Raw genomic sequence first — 22,498 nt, 5'->3', positions numbered from 1 at the left:
AATTCATAAGGGGGAATCATCACTCATTCCTGGTTCCCCTTCGAGGACCACGCTAATTAGCCGCTGCCTGTCATTAGTCGGTTTGTGTTTGATCTGTCTCGCTCCTTTCCTTCCCCGTCAACGAGGCTGCTCGCATGTGCCGTAATTTGGCTGTGAGGTACACCGAGGTACCCAAAGACGTACGTGGCGGCGGACCCCCCCCCCCCCCCCCCCCGCCTTCAGGAGACGCTGCAGGTGGCCTCGGAGACACAAACACATGGGCTACTTTGCTGGAGCATGTAGCACTTCAGTAGATAGAGCACAGCTGTTAATGTTTAACCACTGCATAGTTAGAAAAATGTTTACTCTTGGTCCGATGGTTTCAGCCTGTTAATCCGATTCCGCTGCTGCACCTAATATTACAAAGTGCATACGACACAAGGGTGGGATGGTTTTCTGAGAATTGGGTTTGCTTAACACAAAGAGATGGACGAATTATGAGTGTAATTACATTCCTACAAAATCCCTCCTTTCGCCGCTTGTCCATTAGGTCTCGATGGTGAAGCGCGGTTGGGGATAGCCATGCGGAATTTAATATGACACAAGGAGGAGTCGTTCTTCGGTGCGTGACAGAGCTCTGTCTAATGACACCAGGCTGTGATATTGAAGGGCTCGTCTGCCCTTGAAGCAGGCCACTGGAGCATGGCGGGGCCGTTTCTGTCTGGCCGTGCCCTCTCTACCTAGCTCTCATTTTCCCATTATTCGTGCCACTCTGTCTTAAGGGAGCAGGTGGTAAACAAAGGCTGCTCCAACTCTCTGTAATGAGGACCTGGACCAGGGACGGCTCAAGCAGCCCGTGTGTCTTTAGATGTTTGTGGCGTTTATTGATGTGATCCTTCTCACGGGAGTGAGAAGCGAGTAACAAACAAATCCGTCCACATGGCGCTCTTCATTTAAGAGGTAGGTACATTTATCACAACCTCTTCTATCGTCCGCCGTTTGTTCTTTATTGCCACCTTATGGATTTATCGCTGTCATAAAGAGAAGGAGAAGACCATGAAGAGGCTTTATTTTGTCACGCTGTGTTGGAATTGGGACTCTGTATTTGATCAGTGAGCAGGGAGCCTGGGGAGCAAATTACTTTCTTGCTTGAGGATTCTTTGACTGGTAGGCCTCAGGGGCTGGGCATCGAACCACTGACCTTCTGATAAGCGAATGGCCACCATTACTGCTTAAACTACAAAAATGCCTAAAAGTATGTGGGCATTGATGGACATGTTCTACTTTTCTATGAATTGGGTATAAATACGCCTTTTGAATGTTCAATCCATTAGTTAAAGGTGAGGTGAACGACTCAGGGAGAAAGATAGTCGATTGTCGAGTCTCATCGTAAGCCAATGCTTTTCGTTTCTCGCTCAGTCTGAGCCTCAGTTTCTTTTAGGGTGGAGGTTCATTCCCAGATTGATGGTGTCTGATGACCTGGATAAGACAACTATCTTTTAGTTTGGAAATTCACTCGTCCCAAAACCGTAGTAATGGTTAAATGTTGTCAGTAAAGACCGGCATCACTGAAAATCAATCACTGAATTTAGCAATCTTCTATCGAGTCCTTTGACCTTCTTCGTAATCTGCAGCTTGTATTCTCTTTTGCTCACATACAGAAATTACTTGACTAGGAACATGGGACTGGATTCCTTTGTGGCCAGGAAATTAAATTAAAACTTCACAGATGTGCGGAGACACTATTTCTTTTTTTGATGCAGTAATTGGGGCTTTGTCTAAATACCTTTTTATCTCACTTGGCTAATTGCGAGCCATTTTTTGTTTTGCTCATTTATTGTAAATCTTTTAATAATTGTCTTGTCAGATTTACTTTTTCATTGTTAGTTTTTGTGCGACTGTGTATTATTTGAGTTGTCATTGTGATTCTTCTCTTCAAGCGTCTTTTTTTTTATTATCTTGTGCTGGTCCTCAGAGACTCTATGTAATTTGTTTTTGACTTGACTGGAGCTGTATGGACTGCCATCAAATTTTGAATTCAGCAAATGACTTCATAAAGAAATCAGGTTGTGGAAACCCTCCTTCTTTGATCTGTCGACTTGAGCTCTGTTAGTTTGTGCATCCACCCGTCAGCCGGCACAGAGAATAATCCGCTATGCTGCCAAGACAAGGTGTCATTGTGACTGCCGTTCAGAGTGTAATCAAAGTTGATCTTTTAATACAAAGGGGAGCTCGGCGCCCGCTTGCATCCCTGCCACGTATTATTTTTCTGCCTCATTGTCTCTGGGAGAAACTACGGCTCAAGCCTTTTCTTCTCCATCCCTGTTGCATCCCCTCCCTCCTCGGTATCACCTTTCCCCGCTCCTCCTTTGTGGGGGAACCGAAACAAGGTATGTTTTGAAATGCAGTTTCGCTTTACCTGCATTGTGTGGCGGTGGTTGAAGACAATGGCTCTTTCACCTCCACCCTCACATCTTACTGCAGATATGCAGGAAGGAAATGGAAAAAGAATGCATTCTCTCTGCTTCTAATTGTTTCTTATCTTTCAGCCCTCACTGCATTTTCAACCTGTTTTCTCACCTCCCTGTGGTTGCTGCTTGTTGCCGTCTTCCCACCGTTTTTTTTCTTCCTAATTCAGTCTTATGTAAAAAGGGTCTAATTTAAAAGCTGTCTTTTCAATAGAGGTGCACTAATCAGCTTTCTATATTCTTGAGCAAATATACTGCCGTGCTCTCTAGTAATAAGTGACAATCATAATAAAACAGAACTTTTTTATGCTTTTATGGGCCGTAGTTTTTGAATATCCTCGTAAATCTTTCCCTGCAGATGTCTTTTCTATGCTCCTGCACATGCCGCCAGTAATTCAGCCGAGCAGGCTGCTGCTGGATGTTGTGGCTGACACGGTAATCAGTTTGTCATGATTTCACTGTTTTGCTTTATACCTTCTGACCATCCGCATGGCAACGGACTGTTTTGATCCTCTCGACTGATCTGTCCCAACAGTCGTCTCCTTTATATCGGTAAATGCATATTCCTTTAATGTGTCCAACTTGGAATTTGTCTCTCACGCCTCTATGAATGAGCCTGCATGTTGACATATTTGTTGACCAATCGGTAACCAGCTGATTGGCAACCCTGACTCTGTGGGAAGAGCAGCTGGTGGGGAAATGAAAACCCTCCCACCAACCCAAGGTGAAGTAAAGGTGAACGTTCACGATGAAAAACCTGGTAACACAGCTGTGTTTGGGCCCGGGGGGTGGGGGGGGGGGGTTCCTTTCGCTATAACAGGCGGCTGGGTTTTTAATTCTGGGAAAGGATCACACCCAGCCTGATATATCCTTTCTGACACCTTGGTAGACTCTCGCATCCAAGTGTTGTTAGGGAGGCAAAAATAGCACACATAATCACGTTATGTTAACAACTGACACACCGAGGGACTGATGTGAACACACATGCAAAAATGATGGATGGCGAGTGAAGTGCATGCATGCACAACCTACATCGGACATTTGCAGAAGAGCTCGGGCACTTTACTCCAGCTGGGAACTTCTGGCTTAGCCTGATCCTTTAATGCGCGGTTCTCTCCGAAGTGAATGAAGCTGCCAGACTCGGAATGGGAAACGCACACACACAACTTCCAACATCATCTAGCTGTTGGTGTCTGAAGGATGTTTTTGGCAAGCCCATTGCTAGACCTGATAAATCGCTGCAAGGCCTCATAACGCACAGTGAACAACTGATTAAGACCTTTACCTGACACTGACTCCAGACCAGTCAGATTTGTTTTTTTTTGTCTCAGATTTACATTTTATGCTTACAGATCTGTAACTATGGTGACCCGACAGGAAGACCCAGAATCACATGCACTTTGCTAAAATAACATACGCAGTAAAATTACCATGGGGAACGATGGCACATGGGGTTACAGCGTAGATGCCGGACAGGAGGAGACCCAGCAGAGTAGGGGGGGGAGCAGTCAAGGAGGAGAACAAGCCAGAAGGATGAAAAGGATTTACTCCAAAATGAAAAGACAGGACAGGGCTATGGCACGGAAGGAAGGAGGGGGTAAAAAAAAAAGTGAGCAATGCAGGGAGAAGAAGAGAGTGGAGGAGGTAGACAAAGCAGAGCTGGAGCCGCAGGGGAGTTGGGTGACTGTCAGCCATCCAGCCAGTAAGTTATTCAGTGGGTTGGCGTGATGGAAGAAGTGGGACGGTATAGGAGCAGCAGTCATGCTGCCCTTACTGCCAGTAAACTGGGTGTTACAAGACTTGACTGAGCCTGAACTGGCCCAGTGCCAGACGGAAGCAGGCGGCGTCATAAAAAGCACCGTCCTGCAGCCTTGGTCATTTTCTGTTTGGCCTGTTAAGCTCGATACGCCTCCGCTTTTACACCGTCGCAGCTCTATCTTCTAGCGCCGGAGTCATTCATTATCACGGACTCTTCTTTAGGATCAGCTCGCCACTTCCCCCCCCGTTTGTTCTCGTTCCTCTCGCTCCCCCAGGTCAGGCACAGTGTAGATGGTTGGCGTTTATCAATAATAAAGAGATGAGGAGGAGGAGGAGGAGAGCACACTGCTTTCCTTCTTACCCGTGGATGAATTATTCACCCCGTGCAGACGAGTGCCTCTGTGTGTGTGTGTGTCTCCTAAGCAGTTATGCTTTACCTAGTCACAACATCAGGAAATGTGTTGGCTCACCATGACCACGCACACACACAGGATCTTCGCAGTGACATGGAAGTCCCGTTGTGAATCCCCTTACTTGACCCGTTTCCTCTTACTCCCCATGTTGCCCAATAAGGGAAGTGATCTTCCTACTTTGGGCGACTCTTCCGTTTTGAGAGTTTGAGCGTGTATCAAACTGCCTTTTCTAAGGGCTTTTTAAACTCCCCCACTGGGTCTTTCTCCATTAAGATGACACACTTAATTGAATTGGCAACTTCTTATCCTTGCAAATGATATTCACTGAAGTCCTAGGGCATATTCCGTATAAAGAGGCAACTAAATATGCATCGGAATACAGTTGCATATGTATAAACTCTCGCCAAACACACGCGCCTCGCCATGCAGAGTCCTCCTCCAGCTGTTCATTTCTCCTCGGCACTTTGAAGCCTGTTCACCCCTCCCTCCAAAAGCTGGTTTCTCCTTCACTCCCCTTCTGTTCCATTTCATGCATTTCTACCTCCCTCCCTCATTTGTGCCTGTGCCCGCCTCCCCTTCTCTCTCCACAGTTATCAAATATTTCATCATGTCACTGTGAACAAAGTGAAATGTAGCACTCCCTCCTGTTTTCACCTTTATTCCCTCCCCCTTTGCTCCTGTTGCATCACTGTATTTGTTCTTATCTCACCATCTCCTGCATGCAACCTTCCTGTAACAACCCCCCCCCCCCCTTAGAGGTTCTTCTTTGTCGCACTTCCAATAAATTTAATATCTGTGGTGTTTTTTTTGAGAGCCTTTAAATCTTTGGATCAAATTAGCAACATTCTAATGGAGTTTTATTATAGGATGTCATTGAGAAGTCCAAATGAGCAGTGGCTACTTCTAAATGTAGCTTTCCCGTGTGCTATTGATCGGCCCTTTATAGAGAGCCCTGTAGAAAGGTCAATGAGAAGACGAGACACATTTCAAGTCTTCATTTCCTAGTTTTATTCTTGGCTTGTCAAACTGCCTTTCCTGTCAAAGCTAAGCTGCATTCCCACTCTGCTCCCTGCATACCAAAGTAACCACATCTAAATGTGTGTGCACACGCATGGTGTATGCACGGTCATTGACGGGGCTTTGCGTGCGCGCGTGTGTGTGTGTGTGTGTCAAGGTCAGAGGATCCGATGCTGCAAGTGTCGGGTAGCGGCAGTGGGAAAGCATGCAGCAATTCGGACATGACACACAGCCACAGCAGTATTCTCATTTCAGTCAGGACACGCAAGTGGCAACATGTAGAAGTCAGTTGGAGGAGAAGCTGCACAGGCGGGCCATTTAAACTAGAATGCCACATGGACTATGTCAGCTTTTATTATGTTTGACTGACTGCTCATGGATTTTGATAACTGCACAAAGACATGAAAAGAGGTCCATTTTGACACCTAAATAGCAGCTGCATCAGTGACAATGCACATGACGGTAAGTGAAAAGTATCCAACATGCAGTGATCATACTCCTTACAGGCGGTAACATTTTGGGCTTCACTTTTACTGTTCAAAGAATTGACCTTTGCACGCAGGTGGGGGAAAAAGGCTCTCAAACACCCATCGAGGTGAACGTTTGCGAGTTTAGCTCTTATTTTCATTTCAGGTGAATTTTCTGGAGTACAGAGCCAAAACAACAAAAAATATGTCCAATACGCTCAAACGCCGCTGTACAAAACAGCCCAGGTAATAATTGTGAAATTGAATCAGTTGCTAACGCCTTGGAAGAAATTGCACATTATAAGCCTCACCAAGATGGATTGGGGGAGCCTCCGCGCAGAAACCTCTTGACTCCAAGGACACTACACAAATACAGTCAGTGTTGCATTGAGAGAAAAATGAGAATGAAATTATCTAATAGATCGTTTACCATTTTTCTGCAGTCTGGGACTTGCTTAAAGGAAGTTCAAGGATGACCTCAAGCCGCAGATTTGTCTGGATAATGTTAAATATAGTGGTGAATGTTACTACAATCAGGCTTCGTAACCCGAGGCATGTGTAAAACAACTTTCAAGGGATTGTGCTTTGAAAACCTTTACATTAAAAAAAAAAAAATTGATATTATAATATTCAATATTTATGGTATAGTAAGCAGCAATTTTATCCATGCTGGCACACTGACCCAAACAGGATTGGAAGTTCTTGTAATGGTGAACGTTGTACACACGATTCGGTGTTAACATTAGTGCGTTATAAACTACATTAATCCTGCAATAAGTCTAAAGAGGTGCTTTTTAAGCTGCACAGAAATTCTTAATGTGAAGTCTGATCAAAATACAAACTAATTCCAATTCATCACGAACACCACCCCTCGGGAACCAAAACTCATCATGACACGTCAAGCTTAAGAAGTGGGCAGCAACTCATTCTAATTCTCCTGTAAGAAAAAAGATAATGCCTGAGGAAGAAGAGTTCTGATTCCTCCAGGAGAGAACGGTGACACTCGACTCTGCGCTGCATTGTGCTTGAGAGGAGCTGATATTCTTTCGGTGTGGAGAGAGTGGGCTCAACAGTAACGGCTAGAGAATAATAATAATGCAAAAGCAGAAACTCCCACAGTCCTGGGAGAATAATGAAAGGCCAGAATGAAAGGCGTTCTGGCCTTTCAGAACGCGCACATCGTCTCTCTCTCTCTCATCATGCACGTGTGTGCTTTGGAAGCAATCTCCGAGAACACGGAGAATGGGGCGCGCTTCATTCGAGCACACCTGACAGTGCGTAACCACGAGCTTGATGAAATGGCAGGCATGTCGGTGAGCTCTGAAGGCCGTTCGATATTTTCGGCGATGGCCTGCGCTCCCTGTCCCCCCTCCCCTTGAAGTGCTCTCCCCCCGCTACGGGGGAGGATCAGGCAGAGGACATGGCTGCCATTAGACATAACAGTGAGGCAGGCTGACAAAAGCTGATAAGTGTATCTTTGGGTTTATGAGCCACGGATTTCTCCAGCGGGCTGCGGAGAAATGAGATTTGGAGTCTTCCCTTCTCGCTGCTCTTTGGCTTGCCGGCTGCGTTTCTGGGCGTTCCATCTGCCTGTTCACAGTCGCACTGTTTCACACCAGGTCAGGTGTGGAGTCTCGCCAGCCTCTCGCTGCTTTATAGCGCCCCCTCTTCTCTTCTCATCTGCCTTTCCTCTACCTCCCTCCGTCACCCATCCTTTCCGTTTTTAGCTTTTCCCATCGTGCCTTTCTCTTTTTCACGTACTTTCCCCCTCACTCCTTGTCTCCATTTGTCTTGTCTAAACGTGCCCCCCCCCCCCCTCAGCTATCTCCTCTTCTCTCACCACTTCTTCTTCTCGCTCTAGCTTTCATTCTCTATTCCTGGCACTGCTTTCTGGTCACACACTTTCATCCTCACTTTCCTTCACCTACTCCACCCTTCACTCTTATCCTCCATCGCTTTGGCATTCCCAGGATGTCCCTCTTCTCCTCTTCTTCATCATTCTATCCTCCTCACCTCACTTCTTCCCTGAGCCATTTTCGTCTTCAGACGAACGGTGGGAGATACGGAAATGTTAGTGAGGCCAGGCTCGGGATCGGAGCGCTGTGCTATATGGCGTGGCTGTCGCAGCGCCATCAGCATAAAGTAAATGTTGTGCACACATGCGCACGATGTGGGTGTCTAAGACGTAATGATAGGCAACGGTGCCAATGATGCTGGCATCTGACAACTTCTGATGTAGGCAGCGTGTGTGTGAGTGCGTTTTAAATGTTAAATGATGGTGGTTCTTGTGTCACCTGCAGGCAGCAGAGCTACTGTAAAGTAGAGCAGGGATGACACAAGGCTTCTGTTCTCAGTCTCCTCCCCTTCGACCCTCCCTTTCGCTCTCACCATCCCCCCCCCCCCCCCCCGTTGCTCCCGCTTTTTACCCTTGAACTGTCTTTTCTCTAAATCCCTTCATTCGAGTCCTCCCCATAAGACTGAAGGGAGCTCTGTCTCTCTCCCTTTCTGTCTTTCGCTCTTGATGACTCTTTCTTTGCCTCTTTCTTTCTGTTTAGTGTAACCAACGCTCTCTGAATATTTATACTGCTTCAAATGCCTCCTTGCCTCAGGTCTGTCTAAATTCCGTTGTGCACGTGCACATGCTGACGTGTTGCTCTCTGATTCTGCTGCTATAACGGCGCCGAGTCTTGGCGTTCGGAGACCATCATGGCGGACGGAGGCTTGCAAGGCTCGGTATGTCTTGTGTGTCATTCATTTCCCCCGGGCTGTATCGCCTCATAAGGCCTGCCTCTCCCTAAATCAAGCTCTGGCAGGACTTGACCTGCGTTGACTCTCCTCTTATTGCCTTCAGATGACATTTCGAGGAAGCCCCCCCCACCCCACCCCCCTCTCCACATGAGGTGTGGAGACAACAGCTGTGCACGTTTTGGAATGAATTTACTCATGCACACAAGCGGCAGCTACCCCCGTCATGTCGAGCTGACTTAGCGATCGGATGCATCGATGGCATCCTGCTCTGCTGCATCGTTTAACAGAGTCCCGTTTCCATTCCCAAAGCTATCTGTCTGACGAGTTGGACGAGTCGAGGGGGATTCACAAATACTTTGGTTTAACTTAGAGTTCTACTGTAGATATCTAATGGATCATCATCAGAAACTTGACAGTGAAAGTGTCAGGAGATGCATGTGTGCAGGTGTTTTTGTGTCTCTTCACAGTGACGTGTGTGTGTGTGTCTCAAAAGGCAGCAGATAAACGGCGAGCTTGTTTCCTCCATCCAGCCAATAATGCTCTCTGCTGCTCACAGGCTGCTCGGTGGTCGTCCACAGGTTCCTTTGTGGCTACAGGGGGGTTGTAGGGCTGGTCCTGGGAGAGCTGCTGTTATTTAAGGAAAGCCCCCCCCCCCCCCCCCCTCGTCTGTTACTCCTTACTCGGTCTTGTCTCGCAATGGGTTGGGATCTCCCCAGAGAAGAGAAGGCGCGAGCTTTATTGCTCCTCAAAAGCGAAAGACAGATCTGCCCTTTTTATTGGGTTTCGTCTTTGTGTGTGTGTGTGTGTGTGTGTGTGTGTGCGTGCGTCATCAGCTGTCCAGCTCACATTAGTTTCAACACAATTAGTTTGGCTCAGCACAAACTGGTGGAACTGGTTCTGCAAGTAATTGTTTTTCTTCAGGGAAATGTGCAGTAGCACCAATGAAAAGCTGCGTGTCGATTCCAGGTGAACACATGTGTCGGGACTCACACTCGCACTCACACCCGCACTCGTAGCCCCAGCTGCAGACATTTGAAGCTGTGCATGCGTAGGTAATCCACTCGTACTTAAAACAGGTACCGTCTTGCTGACATACACTAATGCGCGCTTACTCATACAAGTAATTACGTTTTCACAGAGACCTGGATTAGACACACACACACACACACACACATGGACAGGTTGTCATTCTAAAGCTCCCTCGCTCTTACTATTTCTCGCACGACCACTGACAACACATGATGAAAAGCATATTTATTTTGACTCTTTGCTGTTGCACTGGAATGTGTTGGCGTAGCAAATGGCTGGCAAAAGTATAACCCATCCGGATGATTTATGACCTGTGTGCAAAGAGAGCAGGCTTTCCTCTTTTTTCTTTTTTAGCCACTTCTCTCTCTCTCTCTCTGACACACACACACACACACACACAGTCACCAAGAGGTACCAGGCCGTTAGCCTACTTGCCTGGGTTCACTAATGCCGTCCTCTGTCGTACCAGACACTTCCACATTGTCCTCATTTTTCATCGGGAGGCTTTGCACCAACACAATTCCTCCGCTGCGTAACTCGCTCCTCTCTGAGTTTCGGTAGGATACAACCAACAATAATGTGTCTTTTTGTGTTTTCCCCAGGAGCGTTGGGTCAGCGGGTGAAGGTGGAACCGGAGGTGTCGTCATATCTCGGGGAGACGGTCGACCTGCGCTGCTCCTTCAGCGATGCCACGGGGACTCAGCTCACAATGGTGAGATGCACGCTTTTTACGACACTATTGCTTTTCTATTCAGTTAGGATTTCTCTCTTATCAACCCTCAATGTGGTTTTGCGTTATGAAATTCTAATAAAAATGTCCGTTTCCCGCTGAAATTACTGCTCATTGTGCTGACTGCACACACAACAATTCGTCGTAATTGGAAGGGAATATGATTTGCTTTCACTTTCGAGGCAAACAGACTGCAGACATTAAGCAAATGCATACTTGAATATGTGGCTAATTTCTTGTAAAATAAAGTAATTTGTCAGGTATGCGTTGACCCGACTTTGTGCAACTAACTTTCAGGCATTTGCAGACGCACACGAACAATACATTGCAGTGAAAATAAACATAAAATGATCATAATGGTCCATGTGCCTTGTTTATTATAACACACAAAACATTAATCTAGCAAATCATAGCCCACAGAAATAAACCTGAGGATAGTCATAGGTTTTTATCACAGTTAGGCCTAATGTTTTATTACTCCAAACAAACGATACAAAGCCTCATTTTGCTTCAGGGGATTGAGGGTGGTAATGGAAATACTTCTTCGTTCCTAGTTGCTCAGAGCAGCTGTGAGGGGGGGGGGGGGGGGTACTGCACTGCTCCTGAAAATCACTGCATCCATATTCATTCACGCTCCACTAGTTTGTGTTGCTGTGGATGTGTTGAAACGCTGTCCTGTGTTGCTTATCTGCGCTGCTCTAAATGTGACCCGCTGTGTTCAACTTCTGTCTGCCGTGCCCCGGCGCCACAGGTCACGTGGATCTACGAGCCGAAGGATGGTGAAAGGATCAACATCGCTGTGTTTCACCCCAGATTTGACCCCAACTACCCGGACTCACCTATGAAAGGCAGAGTCAGCTTCACTACCGTCCCCGTAAATCTGATCAGTCCGTCCATCCAGATAAGAGATGTTAGGTTGACGGATGAAGGGAAGTACATCTGCGAGTATGCTACCTACCCCAGAGGCAACGAGCAAGGCATCACGTACCTGGTCATGCTGGGTAGGTCATTGGATTACACAAATACACACGTTTAAAACAATAACGCAATACTGTTGAAGACCTACTGTACTTGGATTCTGGTCCTTGAGGGAAAGATTTGGATGCATTTGTGCAGAAACCATGGCAACAGTACTTTATCTTCAATAAAGCCATGCAGTGTAAACATGAAACGCATGAATGCAGACCATCTCTGCTACCTGCTGGATGTTTTCTTTCCCTCAAGTGCTGGAAAGCATTTTTTTTTTTTAAGGTCAAAATTGAAAGCCGACCTTCATGATGCGATTCAAGTGTGCGCAAATCACAAACAAGCTTCTCGTGAGCCGCACTTTGATCTTCTGGTGAGAACTGCGGTACTTATTTTTTTAATATGCCAAGGTGACTTATTCAAAGTTTCCAGCAGCGTGGAACAAGAAACACTCATGCTGCCATTAAACATCGACAATGTGCTCCAGCCTGGCGTGCACGCATTCCCCCAACCTTCTGAAATCAGGCCTTGGAGATGCACGGGAGTGGTTATAAATATTACCCACTACAATGGTTTGCGGTTTTATGGCTCTGTCTGTCAAGGTTAACGCCTAAGCTGTTGGAATTGTTGTTTACCAACGTGTGCTCTTGGGTGCCTCCCAAGGACTTGGAAATTATAAAAGGCTCCCCGTAAAATTATTTTTTTCATTATTGCAATAGGATAACTGCCCCTGTCCGACCCCACATTACCCCTTTGCCAGACGCAGAGGAATCGGACCATCTTCAGCTCTCTAATCGGTTCTGTTTGAAGGTTTTTCATATGCAGTGCTTTCACAGGATGGATGCTACGAGCAGTCGAACCAATTCCTAGAAGTTAAATATACTTCTATTTGCATCCAATAGCGTTTAGAGAACTGAAGTGCAATTTGAAATGTTCTTCTGTGTCTTCGTATATACATATGCATAAGCCTCCCTCCATCTCCAACTCGTCCTCACCCCCTCCCAAAAGCTAGCACACAGGTTAAAAGCATGTCCAGATAGGCTTAATTGCTATTATAAGTGGTATTGTCAGATCAATTGTGTTCTTGCCAATGCAATGGAACCATTAGTCTAACCTTGGCCCAGCACCAGTGACTCTGCCCCATTCTTTTCTCCCTCTAAACACATAATACCTCTCTGCCTTCGCTTCAAGCTCTCTATTGATCCCGCTGCTTGTCATGCCTGCTGTCAGTTCCTGTTCAGCTTGCTCTCTTCTGATCTCTCGCTAGTATCAGAGAGGGCGAGCGAGGAGGCACGAGGGCTGAGGTGGTGCGGAGAGGCAAAACGGGGGACGGCAGAGATTGCGTGGCGATTTCACTTTTGTGTCGAGCGAGAAAACATTTATGGATTGTGTATTTTTGCACCGGTGGTCGTAATTGTTCATCGATGTGGGCATGGAGGGGGGGGGGCGACGGAGGATGTTTAGAGATGTTTTGGATTTGCTTTTTTCAATGCTCTTCTCAAATTGTTTATCAATACTGGTGCACATTATCTTTTCCCTCAGCCGTCTTATTTCCATTTTATCTATTTCTGCATCATTTAATCTTCTGTCTTCCACTCTCCACTCTCCATTCTCGCACCAATTCTCATCTATCCATCAGCTAAGCCGCATAACTCGGCCTCCATCGTGACAGAGGACGCGGGCACGAAAACAGTTGTTGTGGCGACGTGCGAGTCTGTCGATGGCCGCCCCCCCGCTCAGATCTCCTGGGTGACCACAGCAAACGGCAATGCAACAACGGTGTCTAAACCAGGTGTGGACAATACTGTGACCGTCAGCAGCGAGTACCGCATGGTGCCCACAGCAAAAGACAATGGGAAAGACATCAGCTGCATTGTGGATCACAGGACCCAGACCAAATCGGAGAGCTTCCCAATGAAGCTAGCTGTTCAATGTAAGACGCCACACACTCCAGCCTTCACTTGGTGTTCCATAAATTCCTTTGCCGTTCACACTTCAACGTGATTAAGGGGATGAATTGAACTAATTGCTATTTTTTTATCTCCTCATTTCTGCCGTGTATCTGTCCTTGCCCCAGACGCCCCTCAGGTGACAATAGTAGGCTACGACAATAATTGGTACGTGGGTCGTACAAATGTGCTGCTCACCTGCCAGGCGACTGGAAACCCTGTCCCACTCTCTGTCCTTTGGAAGACGTGAGTACCGGCACGCCCAGCATTTTTTTTTTTTTGTCTAATCTTTTCGCAGTGTCTCTTGATTTCTTCTCCCCCCTCATTTTTTCCTCCGTCATACCCGTCAGTTTCGAGTCCACGGCGCCGTAATCAGCTTGTTTATTATTGCCGCTACAGGCCTGTACTCTGATTATAGAGACACACATAATTTCTCATAATGTATTCAAGATTTAACCCTTGCATATTGAGAAACTTGATATGACTCTGTCCCCATATATTTCATATTATCAGATATTAAAATAATTGACAAAATTAGATTTTTTTTCAAGTCTTAAAACTGTAAATGGAAAATATGGGATTTTGGATCTCCATCCAGCAGATTTGATTTACCTTCATGTCCTCCTCATATTTTCTCCAATGTGTGTTTATGGATTACCTTTTGAGTGAAGGGGAAACTGATTGGGTTTGCATCAGCCATCGTGATAAGTAGAATTTGATGACATTGCGCAATAGAGCACATTCCTCATTGTGCACAAAGTCAAACAAATCACAACGCCACAGCCTTATTTAATTTTTTTTTTTTTTTTGCCTTCACCTTTTCTGCTTTCTCATATCGATATGCTCCTTTCCCTGCAGTATGTCAGGGGTCATGCCCGACACGGTGCAGATCAATGGCAAAGAGCTGAAGGTCCTGAAGGTGGACGAAGCTGTCAACACCACGTTTGTGTGCGAGGTCAAGAACCGCATTGGGACTGGCCGGGACCAGGTGACGGCCATTGTAAGAGGTGAGTGGAAGAACAGGATCGTGCACACACAAAAAAACTATTAGTGCATTACATGTGCAAAAAACATTCTAGAGTATGTTCAGATAACATTTGGAGCGCACTTTAACCTGCTGAGAGTGGCGTGGTTCACATGGAACAACTAAGCAGAACACTCTTGTTTTTTTTTTTTTTTTAAAGCACTTCCTGTTAAATTCCCCAGACCTTTGGCTCTAAGCAGGTTAAACCAGAAATGAAGTGAAACATGCAAGTGTCCAGAAACACTGAAAATGTGTCGGCGAAGCAGTGAACCTTTCAGAATTGAAAAGAAAAACACATTTGCGATTCACTTGGGTATCGTTCGTCACCTTAAACTTCCCCTGGTCTGTATGTGGAAACATTTATATCCTGAACTGACGAGCTGGAACCGGCTGCACTTTAATCACACATGCTACACATTTCCCGGTGTACTGTGTTACCATATCGTCCCCAGGGATCCTCACAAATCACAGGAACACACACACACACACACACACACACACACTGTACTGAGGTCTCTCTGCGGTGTGTAGCACAGGGCTAGTGGGTCCAGCTGCTCTGGCTATGGTGTGTGTGTGTACATGTGGGACTTTCTCACATTGTGTGAATGCGCATTCCTTTGTGTGCTTTCGTGGCTCTCCAGTTGAGTTTTTGCCTCTCTTTTTCCTTTTAAGTATCCTCCTAACAATGCATGACGCTTGTCCTGTTGCTCTTAGCATACGTTGATCAACACAATGTTGAGGAAGCATCTGTGCATTCTCAAAGGCCGAGGACTGTCTGAACGCAACGCACATCGCAGGACATTATTAAACGAGCAGTTTGTCACACGGTCTCCAGCTGTAGCTGATTGAGCCTGAGCCAGACAAGATGGACTGTCTATTTTAATTTTTTATTTTACAATGAAAGAGTAGGTTGGGCCATTAACATTCCTTTTCACAAAGAGACTGAGTGTCTTCTTCAGCACCCGTATCCATCGCTTTGCTATGAGAGACTGAATCATGTTAAATGAGTGTTGTTCATTAGATAGTCCATTGAAGACAAGGCTCCAATCAGTGAAATTGATGCATTCCACTCACGGCTACACCATTGACTTTGAAATGAAATGGATTTCAGCGTTGCCTCGGGTTTAGCTGAAAGAGATCTTGCACTGCTAAACTGCATCTTGATGGATGTCTGTGGAAAAAGTCAGGTTTATGTAAGTGTTTGTGTGTTCTGTAGATTGTCCCAACAACTGGAGCGCATTAAACCCACCCATCTCAGTCCCTCCATCCCCCTATAGTTTCAGCTGCGTTGCTTAGCAAGGTTCAATTCTGCATTACACCTCATGCAAAATACAACTCCCTCCACCCTCATGCCATAATCCTGCACCATACCGGAAGTTATTTCCTGCTGACATTGAGCTAAACCTTGAATGCAATGGGGGGGATGAAGCGAGAGGGATGAGCGTCCTCCCTTTCCTCTCGTCTTCTCATCCTGCTGCTTAGTCGCACACAAACCGTTCTTAGCGCTGCTGTCCAGTCTTTTTCTTCTTATCTCTGCCTCGCTCTCTCCTTGGCTGCAGTTTGCTCTTTTCACTGCGTCTCTCTCTATGTTGGCATATGCTCTCTCCTCATCCTCCTTATCGCTCAGGTTGTCTCTCAGCTTCTGCAAGTCTAGCGCTGATCTCCGTGCTCGTGCCCCCAGCATTCTGTCTCTCTCTCAAAAGCTTAACACTTAAATACCAGTAGCTCTTCCTTAATCACAGCTTAGTGGTCTCTATCTTTCCATCCATCCCTCTATTTCAATTTCCTTTCTTGGGGGGGTTATTGGATGGCTTATCCTCCATCTTCTATCCCGTTTCTGTTTGGCCTCATCACTGCTTACATCGGTGACGAGTCTGAACATCATATATATAAATGTCCCCTCCCCACGTTGGCCGAAGGTATCTTTATTTCAATGGAAAAAAAGATGTCCATATTCAGACTCCTCTAAGGAGACAGTTCAAGGGCAAGGGGCCTCCGTGTGTGTGTGTGTGTGTGTGTGTGTGTGTAGTCATGCAAAAGCAGCCAGAGAGCAGGTCTGATGGAGCCAAATCTCCCTGCAGCCTGCATCTGGCCCCTTGCCCATCTCTCATTAGCACACACTCACGTCTGTGCACACACAATCACACACTCGTGCTCGCATGTAGCCACGCTGCTGTGTTCAATAAGCTAATATGCTGTCAGAAACTGCTCCTAAGCTATGCTTTAGGTCCAGCCCAGCCCTGCATCAGACAGCTGATGATCATAATAGTGTGTGGGTCTGTGTGTGAGAGACCACACATGTTTCTTTGAGGTCTGCAGGAGTTATTACTTTTGCTCCATCTCCCTCATTACTTGCGGTCACTTGGAGCTTACGGTCATGCTGGACCTGACTTCATGAGAAGCATGCTGTTCTTCGGCATCCACAGTCTGGTGTGTGTGTGTGTGTGCTGTATTAATTCATGTTTGTTTTTTCCTCCACCTGTTATTCACACAACATTTATTTAGCAGTTTTCCTGCTGCCTCATCCAACAGCATGTTTATGAGATGTCCTCTGGGATCAGTCTGGGATCTGGGGAGCCATATAGGCAGGGTATGGGGGGGGGCGGTCACAATCAATTTATTTATTTTTGGCCTTGGCGCGGCATGTGGGGCCTTAGCGGGCTGGGCTTGGGGTGGGACGGTTCTTAGGTGGAGGTTTCACGCATGCCAGATCCACCACTCCAGCACCTATCAAAACTCGTTTAGAGAGTCAACCCCGCACACAGATCTCTGAGTTAGTGGAGGTTGCTGGGTCAGTGTTTGTGGCTCTCACTATGCTCTCTCTCTTTTCCCTCAGATCTGAGAACTTGGTGGTCCATACTTTCCTCTAGAGACGAATGTGAACCTGGTGTATTGGGACAACTCTTGGTGATGATTGGATGGAAGGGGTAGAATTAAGGGGCACAAATAAATCCATTGCACTTTCTTCTCAGAACACTGTGTATTTGTCACTTTTTGTTTGTCCATGTTGTATGTTCACTGCGGTGTGCACAGCCCTCTACGGCGGTAAGCAGGTAATAAAATCAATAAAATAGGAATAGGCTAGGCTGCCAAGAGGGCAGGTGACGGTCACAATCACTATAAGAATAGAAATTGCATAGAACTCTAGAAAAAAAATAAAAAAAATAAAAATAAAAATAAAAAAAGAGATGTCCTCTCCTCACCCTCTCAGATTCTGCCGGGGCTTTGTAAAGATGTGTCGGGGTCTGTGGCGGCACTGGCAGTCTGGGATGGCTCTTTTACATCCATCTCTTGAATCTTTCAAGTGTTGTTGCCAGAAGGTTGGAATAAAACATGAATTGTCATCCACAAAAGGTTTTTACGAGCATAAACTTGGTGCGCGACAGTTATGAACGGACTCGGATGTGTTAAAAAAATTATTCGATGAGTGGAATTTATAGAGAATTAGCATTTAAATTTCAGTGGAAGCATCAGCCTCGTATTTTGCCCCTAGTTTGTTGCAATGTCTCATTCCATGGAGTGCCACAGAGCCGGAGGTGATAATGCGTTTCTCGTGTTCCTGTTACAAGTGGACAGTCAGGGCTAGCTCTCATTCGCTTGTGTGTGAATGGAAATGTTTAGCACTGCCTTGGGGGGCAGAAGGGGAGGCAGAGAGTGTATGAAAGAAGGCATGTAGGAGAAATTGAAATAAAAGTAGAGGAAAATATACACGGAATGCATTTTTAACATTCTTTCCCTCGGCGTGTATTTAAAGCCGTGGCGGCTGCTGGTGTTTCAGTGAGAGGAAGCTCATCATCAAATTTGACAGAACCCCAAAACCCAATTCTGGCCAGACAACTCTGAGATGGTTTCATCAAGAGGCATGGCCAACAGGACAAACACGGCACTTCCAGTCAGCCAGCCAAACATTGTTAAAGCAGGAGCGCTGAAACGAGCTTTACTTTTGCACCAAATCAATCTTAGGTATTGATCTGCCCTGCTGTTCAATTCTAAGTTTTATCCTGGTAAGGAATGCTATCAAATCCGGTCGACAATATTAGCATTGTTTTCCATCGTGTGCACCTTGCTTGCTGGCTAGTTCACTGAAATGAAATAACATAAGTACAAATTTGATAGTTTTTTTTTTTTTACATTTTAGAGGAAGCTGCAGCCTTAGATCATTTGTTTCCTTTTTAAAGTGAAGCATAGAGGAGATGCACAGAGAGAAAAGTAACAATGAACAAAGTATGAATGGAAACAGCAAAGACAATACGGCGAAAAGGCTTCATGCAGGAAGCAAACTGAAGCGTTAGCAGAGCTGGAGAAGAGAAGGAGAAATGATTAAGAGTGCAGCAGAGTGCAGGTGCAGACAGGAGTCGGCTGCCATGTTCTTAACAAGAATCAGTGTTACAAGAGTAATTCTGTCTGCTCTCTGTTCGCTTAACAAGAGAGGACAGCTCCCGTTGGATTCCAGAAAGGAGTGACAATAAGAATCGGGCTAATTTGAAACGTTCAACATTAGTCAGGGATTTTCGACAGTGCTGGTTAATCCGCTGGAGCGGCTGGTGGAAGTGCAGAGCGCGGAAAGGATAACCAGATCTGCAGAAAAGAGTTTCACCTGAGGTGAAACAATTTTCACTTCTATTAAAAGTAGGAATGTCGTCCAAAGCTTTGACGAGGGCGTGTTGCCGCAGAAAAGAACTTGTGGAGTGAAGTCGAAACTGTGCATCCATCCTGCCAAAGTGCTTTTGCTTCCCATAGAGGTTTTCGTATTTGTCATGCTTCCTTGTAAAGTCACCTTTGTCATTTTGAGGCTTTTAAGACCATGAGCTACACAGTGAAGCGAACGTAAACCACATGGGTGGAGGTGACCCTTGTGTCAACGCTATACTCCATGTCCACTGAGCTAAAAATGATGACCACATGGGGATAGTGGCTGCAAGTACTGAAGGGAGTGGCCACACTCCCAGAAAGCACTTAGAGTATTGAACTCTCTGCCCCGAAATGCATTTTCAAGCAGCAACAATCTCACGGCTCCCCCAAAAAGGCCTTTAGTCACTACTGGTGTCTTAACTAAGCCTGGTGATAAACCCCAATAAATCTGAGCTCCTGCTCAAAAGTGTCCAATGAATGCTTGGACAGGCTCACAATGTAAATGTCTTCCTTTTTTTAATTATAGTTCTACTATTTAGACTGCATTTTATTAAGGCAAATTATTGGACGACTGCAGACATGACTTGGATTTTACTGTTCTGATTTAACGAAATGGAAATAAAAGCGTTCCCTTTAAAGCATGAATATATAATGAGCACGGAATTGAACAGGGTGCTGGTTTGGTATTGATGGAGCTGAACCCGGATTTCTTATTAAAGCTGCAAATTGAAACATTTCAAACCGAACCCCAACTTGAGCTTCCTTTCCTGCAAAAACAGTTTCATCTGTGCCTGCGCTTTAAAATATTGCATTAATATTACTGCTGAAGGGGTGACAAGAGAGGAGGGGGGGGGGGGGTGTCAAAAAACAAGCACTGAATGGCTGAGTCATACGGGATGTCTTCACAACCCTGATTTATATTCCACTTCCTCTCTGGAGTTTAGATACACAAACGGATATACTGTGTACTTAATTGTGGAGCCCTAGTTTTACTTAGCCTACTTAGCCAGTCTGCACTCTAAGAAACGCTTCGTTTAAAGTGGAGTTCTTGTCGTGCGAGCGTGTTTGAGCGTTCTCGGCGTGAGAAAACGTTAGCGTTGGAGTGAAAATGGACACTCGTGTAGGACCGGTGAGACAGAGCGGTGCCAACTCGTCCCTCCGCTCTACATTCATGGCTTCCAGGAAGACTTGTCAGTCCGCCGTGATTCCTTGTTACTCACTCACTTCGCCACCAATCCTCCTCCTCCTCCTCCTCCTCCTCCTCTTCATCATTTCCACTCCTCCATCCATCAACTCTCCTCCTCTCTGCATGGCCTCCACCTGTTCTGCTTTGTACACACTGTACCCTACTCCTTCAAATTGTGTGCGAGTGTCCTGCATGTAGGGTAGTGTGATTTGTAGTGGGCCTTGGACAGAGCCTGACCACTGAAGGGCAACCTGGGGGGGGGGGGGGGGGGGGGGGCGTGGCTGTGTTGTTGTGATGTGACTGTGGGAAGGGGGACAGGAGCAGGTCTGAGGGAGAGGAGGACATGTCAGTGTTGAAAGAACCTCAGCTCACACACACACACACACACACACACACACACTCCTCAGCACTCACACACACTATAAATACAGTTTGGACATGAACCACTGACATCAACTCCTACCTCGTTTCTGTGTCCCTTTCTCCCGTTTCTCTTCCCTTTCCTCTTCTTAATGTCCCCCTTGCCCTTCCTCCATGTTTCACACTCTTCTCTTTTTTCCCCCTTCCATATTCCTTCTTTTTTTTCCTCCCTTCCTCTCCTCCCTCCTACAGAGCCCGCAGTGAACTCGTCCAACGCCGGTGTGGTGGCGGGAGCTGTGATTGGCTCCCTGCTGGCTCTCCTTTTGGTCGGCGCGCTCATCGGTGTGCTTGTCACGCGTAGCCGCAGGCAACAGCAGGGTTACCGTGCCAATGGCGGCAGCGACAGGAAGACGCGCATATTCGGTGGTGGCAAGAAGGCCAGTAAGAACGGCACAGGAGGAGGCGCGGGCGGCGGCGGTGTGGGAGGTGGCAACAACGGCCCTATTTATGTTTACGATAGCTCATCCCAACAAGGCCTCGGAGAGAAAAACAACCACCACCAGCCGCTCACCATGGCAGGCAGGCCTGAAATCGTTGCCACGACACCCACTGCCCAAGATATCCTGCTAAGCAATGAACTGGATGATGCCGAAAGGAGGAAGTTTGATGAGCTGGAGGAGGAGGAGAGGTACGACCACTTCAGTGGCGGGGCCCCCATCCTGCAGCTTCGCCCACCGCATGATCAGGGCGATATTATTGGTGATTACCTGGATGATGACATGGAGTCCCAGCGCGATGGTTCTGTCATCTCACGGACTGCTGTTTACGTATAGAGGAGGAGGGGGAGGGAAAAAAAGAGCGCCTGGGGGGGGTCTCCTGCCTAGGATTTTGTGGCTCCAGTCTCCAGCCCCTCTCTGACAGAGAAGAGAAAAATAATACCACTTATTTTTGAAAATAAATTTTAAAGGCAACCTATTATTAATCAGTGCAGCCCCAGAATGGATCGAATGAAGAGGAGGGTGGGGGTGATATTCCCAAAAGACCAAGACCAAGACTCTTGACAAATAGACTGACAGAGAGAAACTACGTGGCGTGCGAGTAGAATAATGAAACCGTGACGCAGGCTCGGCTGTAGAGAAGACGACTCGCTTGCATATTCACTCCTCCCTTTCACCAAACCAGCGGTTACGTGTTGCGTGCCATTCTCAGGGCTGCTGTGGGACACCTTTTATTTTGGTAATGCATTGTGGGGTGACAGGAGGTGGGGGTAGTTTGTAGATTGCGATGAAAACATTTTAAAGCTTTTGACAGTCACCGCCGGATGATTTGTAGAAGAGATCAATATATATATTTCCTCATGTTGACTCGCGGGTTTTGTTTCCACTCTGTGTTCGTCTCATTTTTGCCCAACCACCCCTTCCCCCCACGTCTCCGCAAATGATCATTGACTATAAACACACGAATTTAAAGAGAACATTAAGTCCTCGTGCGCAAGAACGCAAATAAGATGGCGGCTAAATATGACAAAGTACATTTGCAGAGGGTTCTTCAGAAAGTATTCCCGAAAACTTTTGTACTGCGCCTGAAGGTAAGACGCGGTGAACAAGAGACGAGGGAATGAGGTGTAGCCGATCTGACAAGGTCAAAGGATGGAGAGACGGATGTAGGATGACGAGAGGGGAGCCATGTCTCTTCTTCTCTCCTCTACCTCATCCTCATCTCCTCAGAGCGCTCCTGACAGGAGGAGCTTGATTGGTAATGAGCCGTGAAGT

The 22,498-nt window shown here is 46.5% G+C and overlaps 1 protein-coding gene across 2 annotated transcripts in view; it reads left to right on the top strand.

Moving 5' to 3' along the window:
* Positions 1 to 21,559, top strand: part of si:ch73-22o12.1 (nectin-2) — a 36,849-nt gene extending 15,290 nt beyond the window's left edge. The window contains exons 3-8 of one of the 2 annotated variants that reach the window (XM_068760283.1): positions 10,482 to 10,591; positions 11,361 to 11,610; positions 13,215 to 13,508; positions 13,653 to 13,770; positions 14,383 to 14,531; positions 20,979 to 21,559. In XM_068760283.1, the coding sequence (XP_068616384.1) occupies positions 10,482 to 10,591; positions 11,361 to 11,610; positions 13,215 to 13,508; positions 13,653 to 13,770; positions 14,383 to 14,531; positions 20,979 to 21,559 (1,502 nt within the window). Of the gene's footprint in view, positions 1 to 10,481; positions 10,592 to 11,360; positions 11,611 to 13,214; positions 13,509 to 13,652; positions 13,771 to 14,382; positions 14,532 to 17,384; positions 17,521 to 20,978 lie in introns of those variants that run through there. The other variant, XM_068760284.1, reaches the window with a different exon arrangement.
* Positions 21,560 to 22,498: the final 939 nt, after the last annotated feature.

This window comes from Brachionichthys hirsutus, chromosome 3 (assembly GCF_040956055.1).
Source record: "Brachionichthys hirsutus isolate HB-005 chromosome 3, CSIRO-AGI_Bhir_v1, whole genome shotgun sequence".
Classification (NCBI taxonomy): Eukaryota; Metazoa; Chordata; class Actinopteri; order Lophiiformes; family Brachionichthyidae; genus Brachionichthys; species Brachionichthys hirsutus.
Note: the sequence above shows the minus strand (reverse complement) of the source record. Positions and strands in the feature narration are given on the sequence as shown.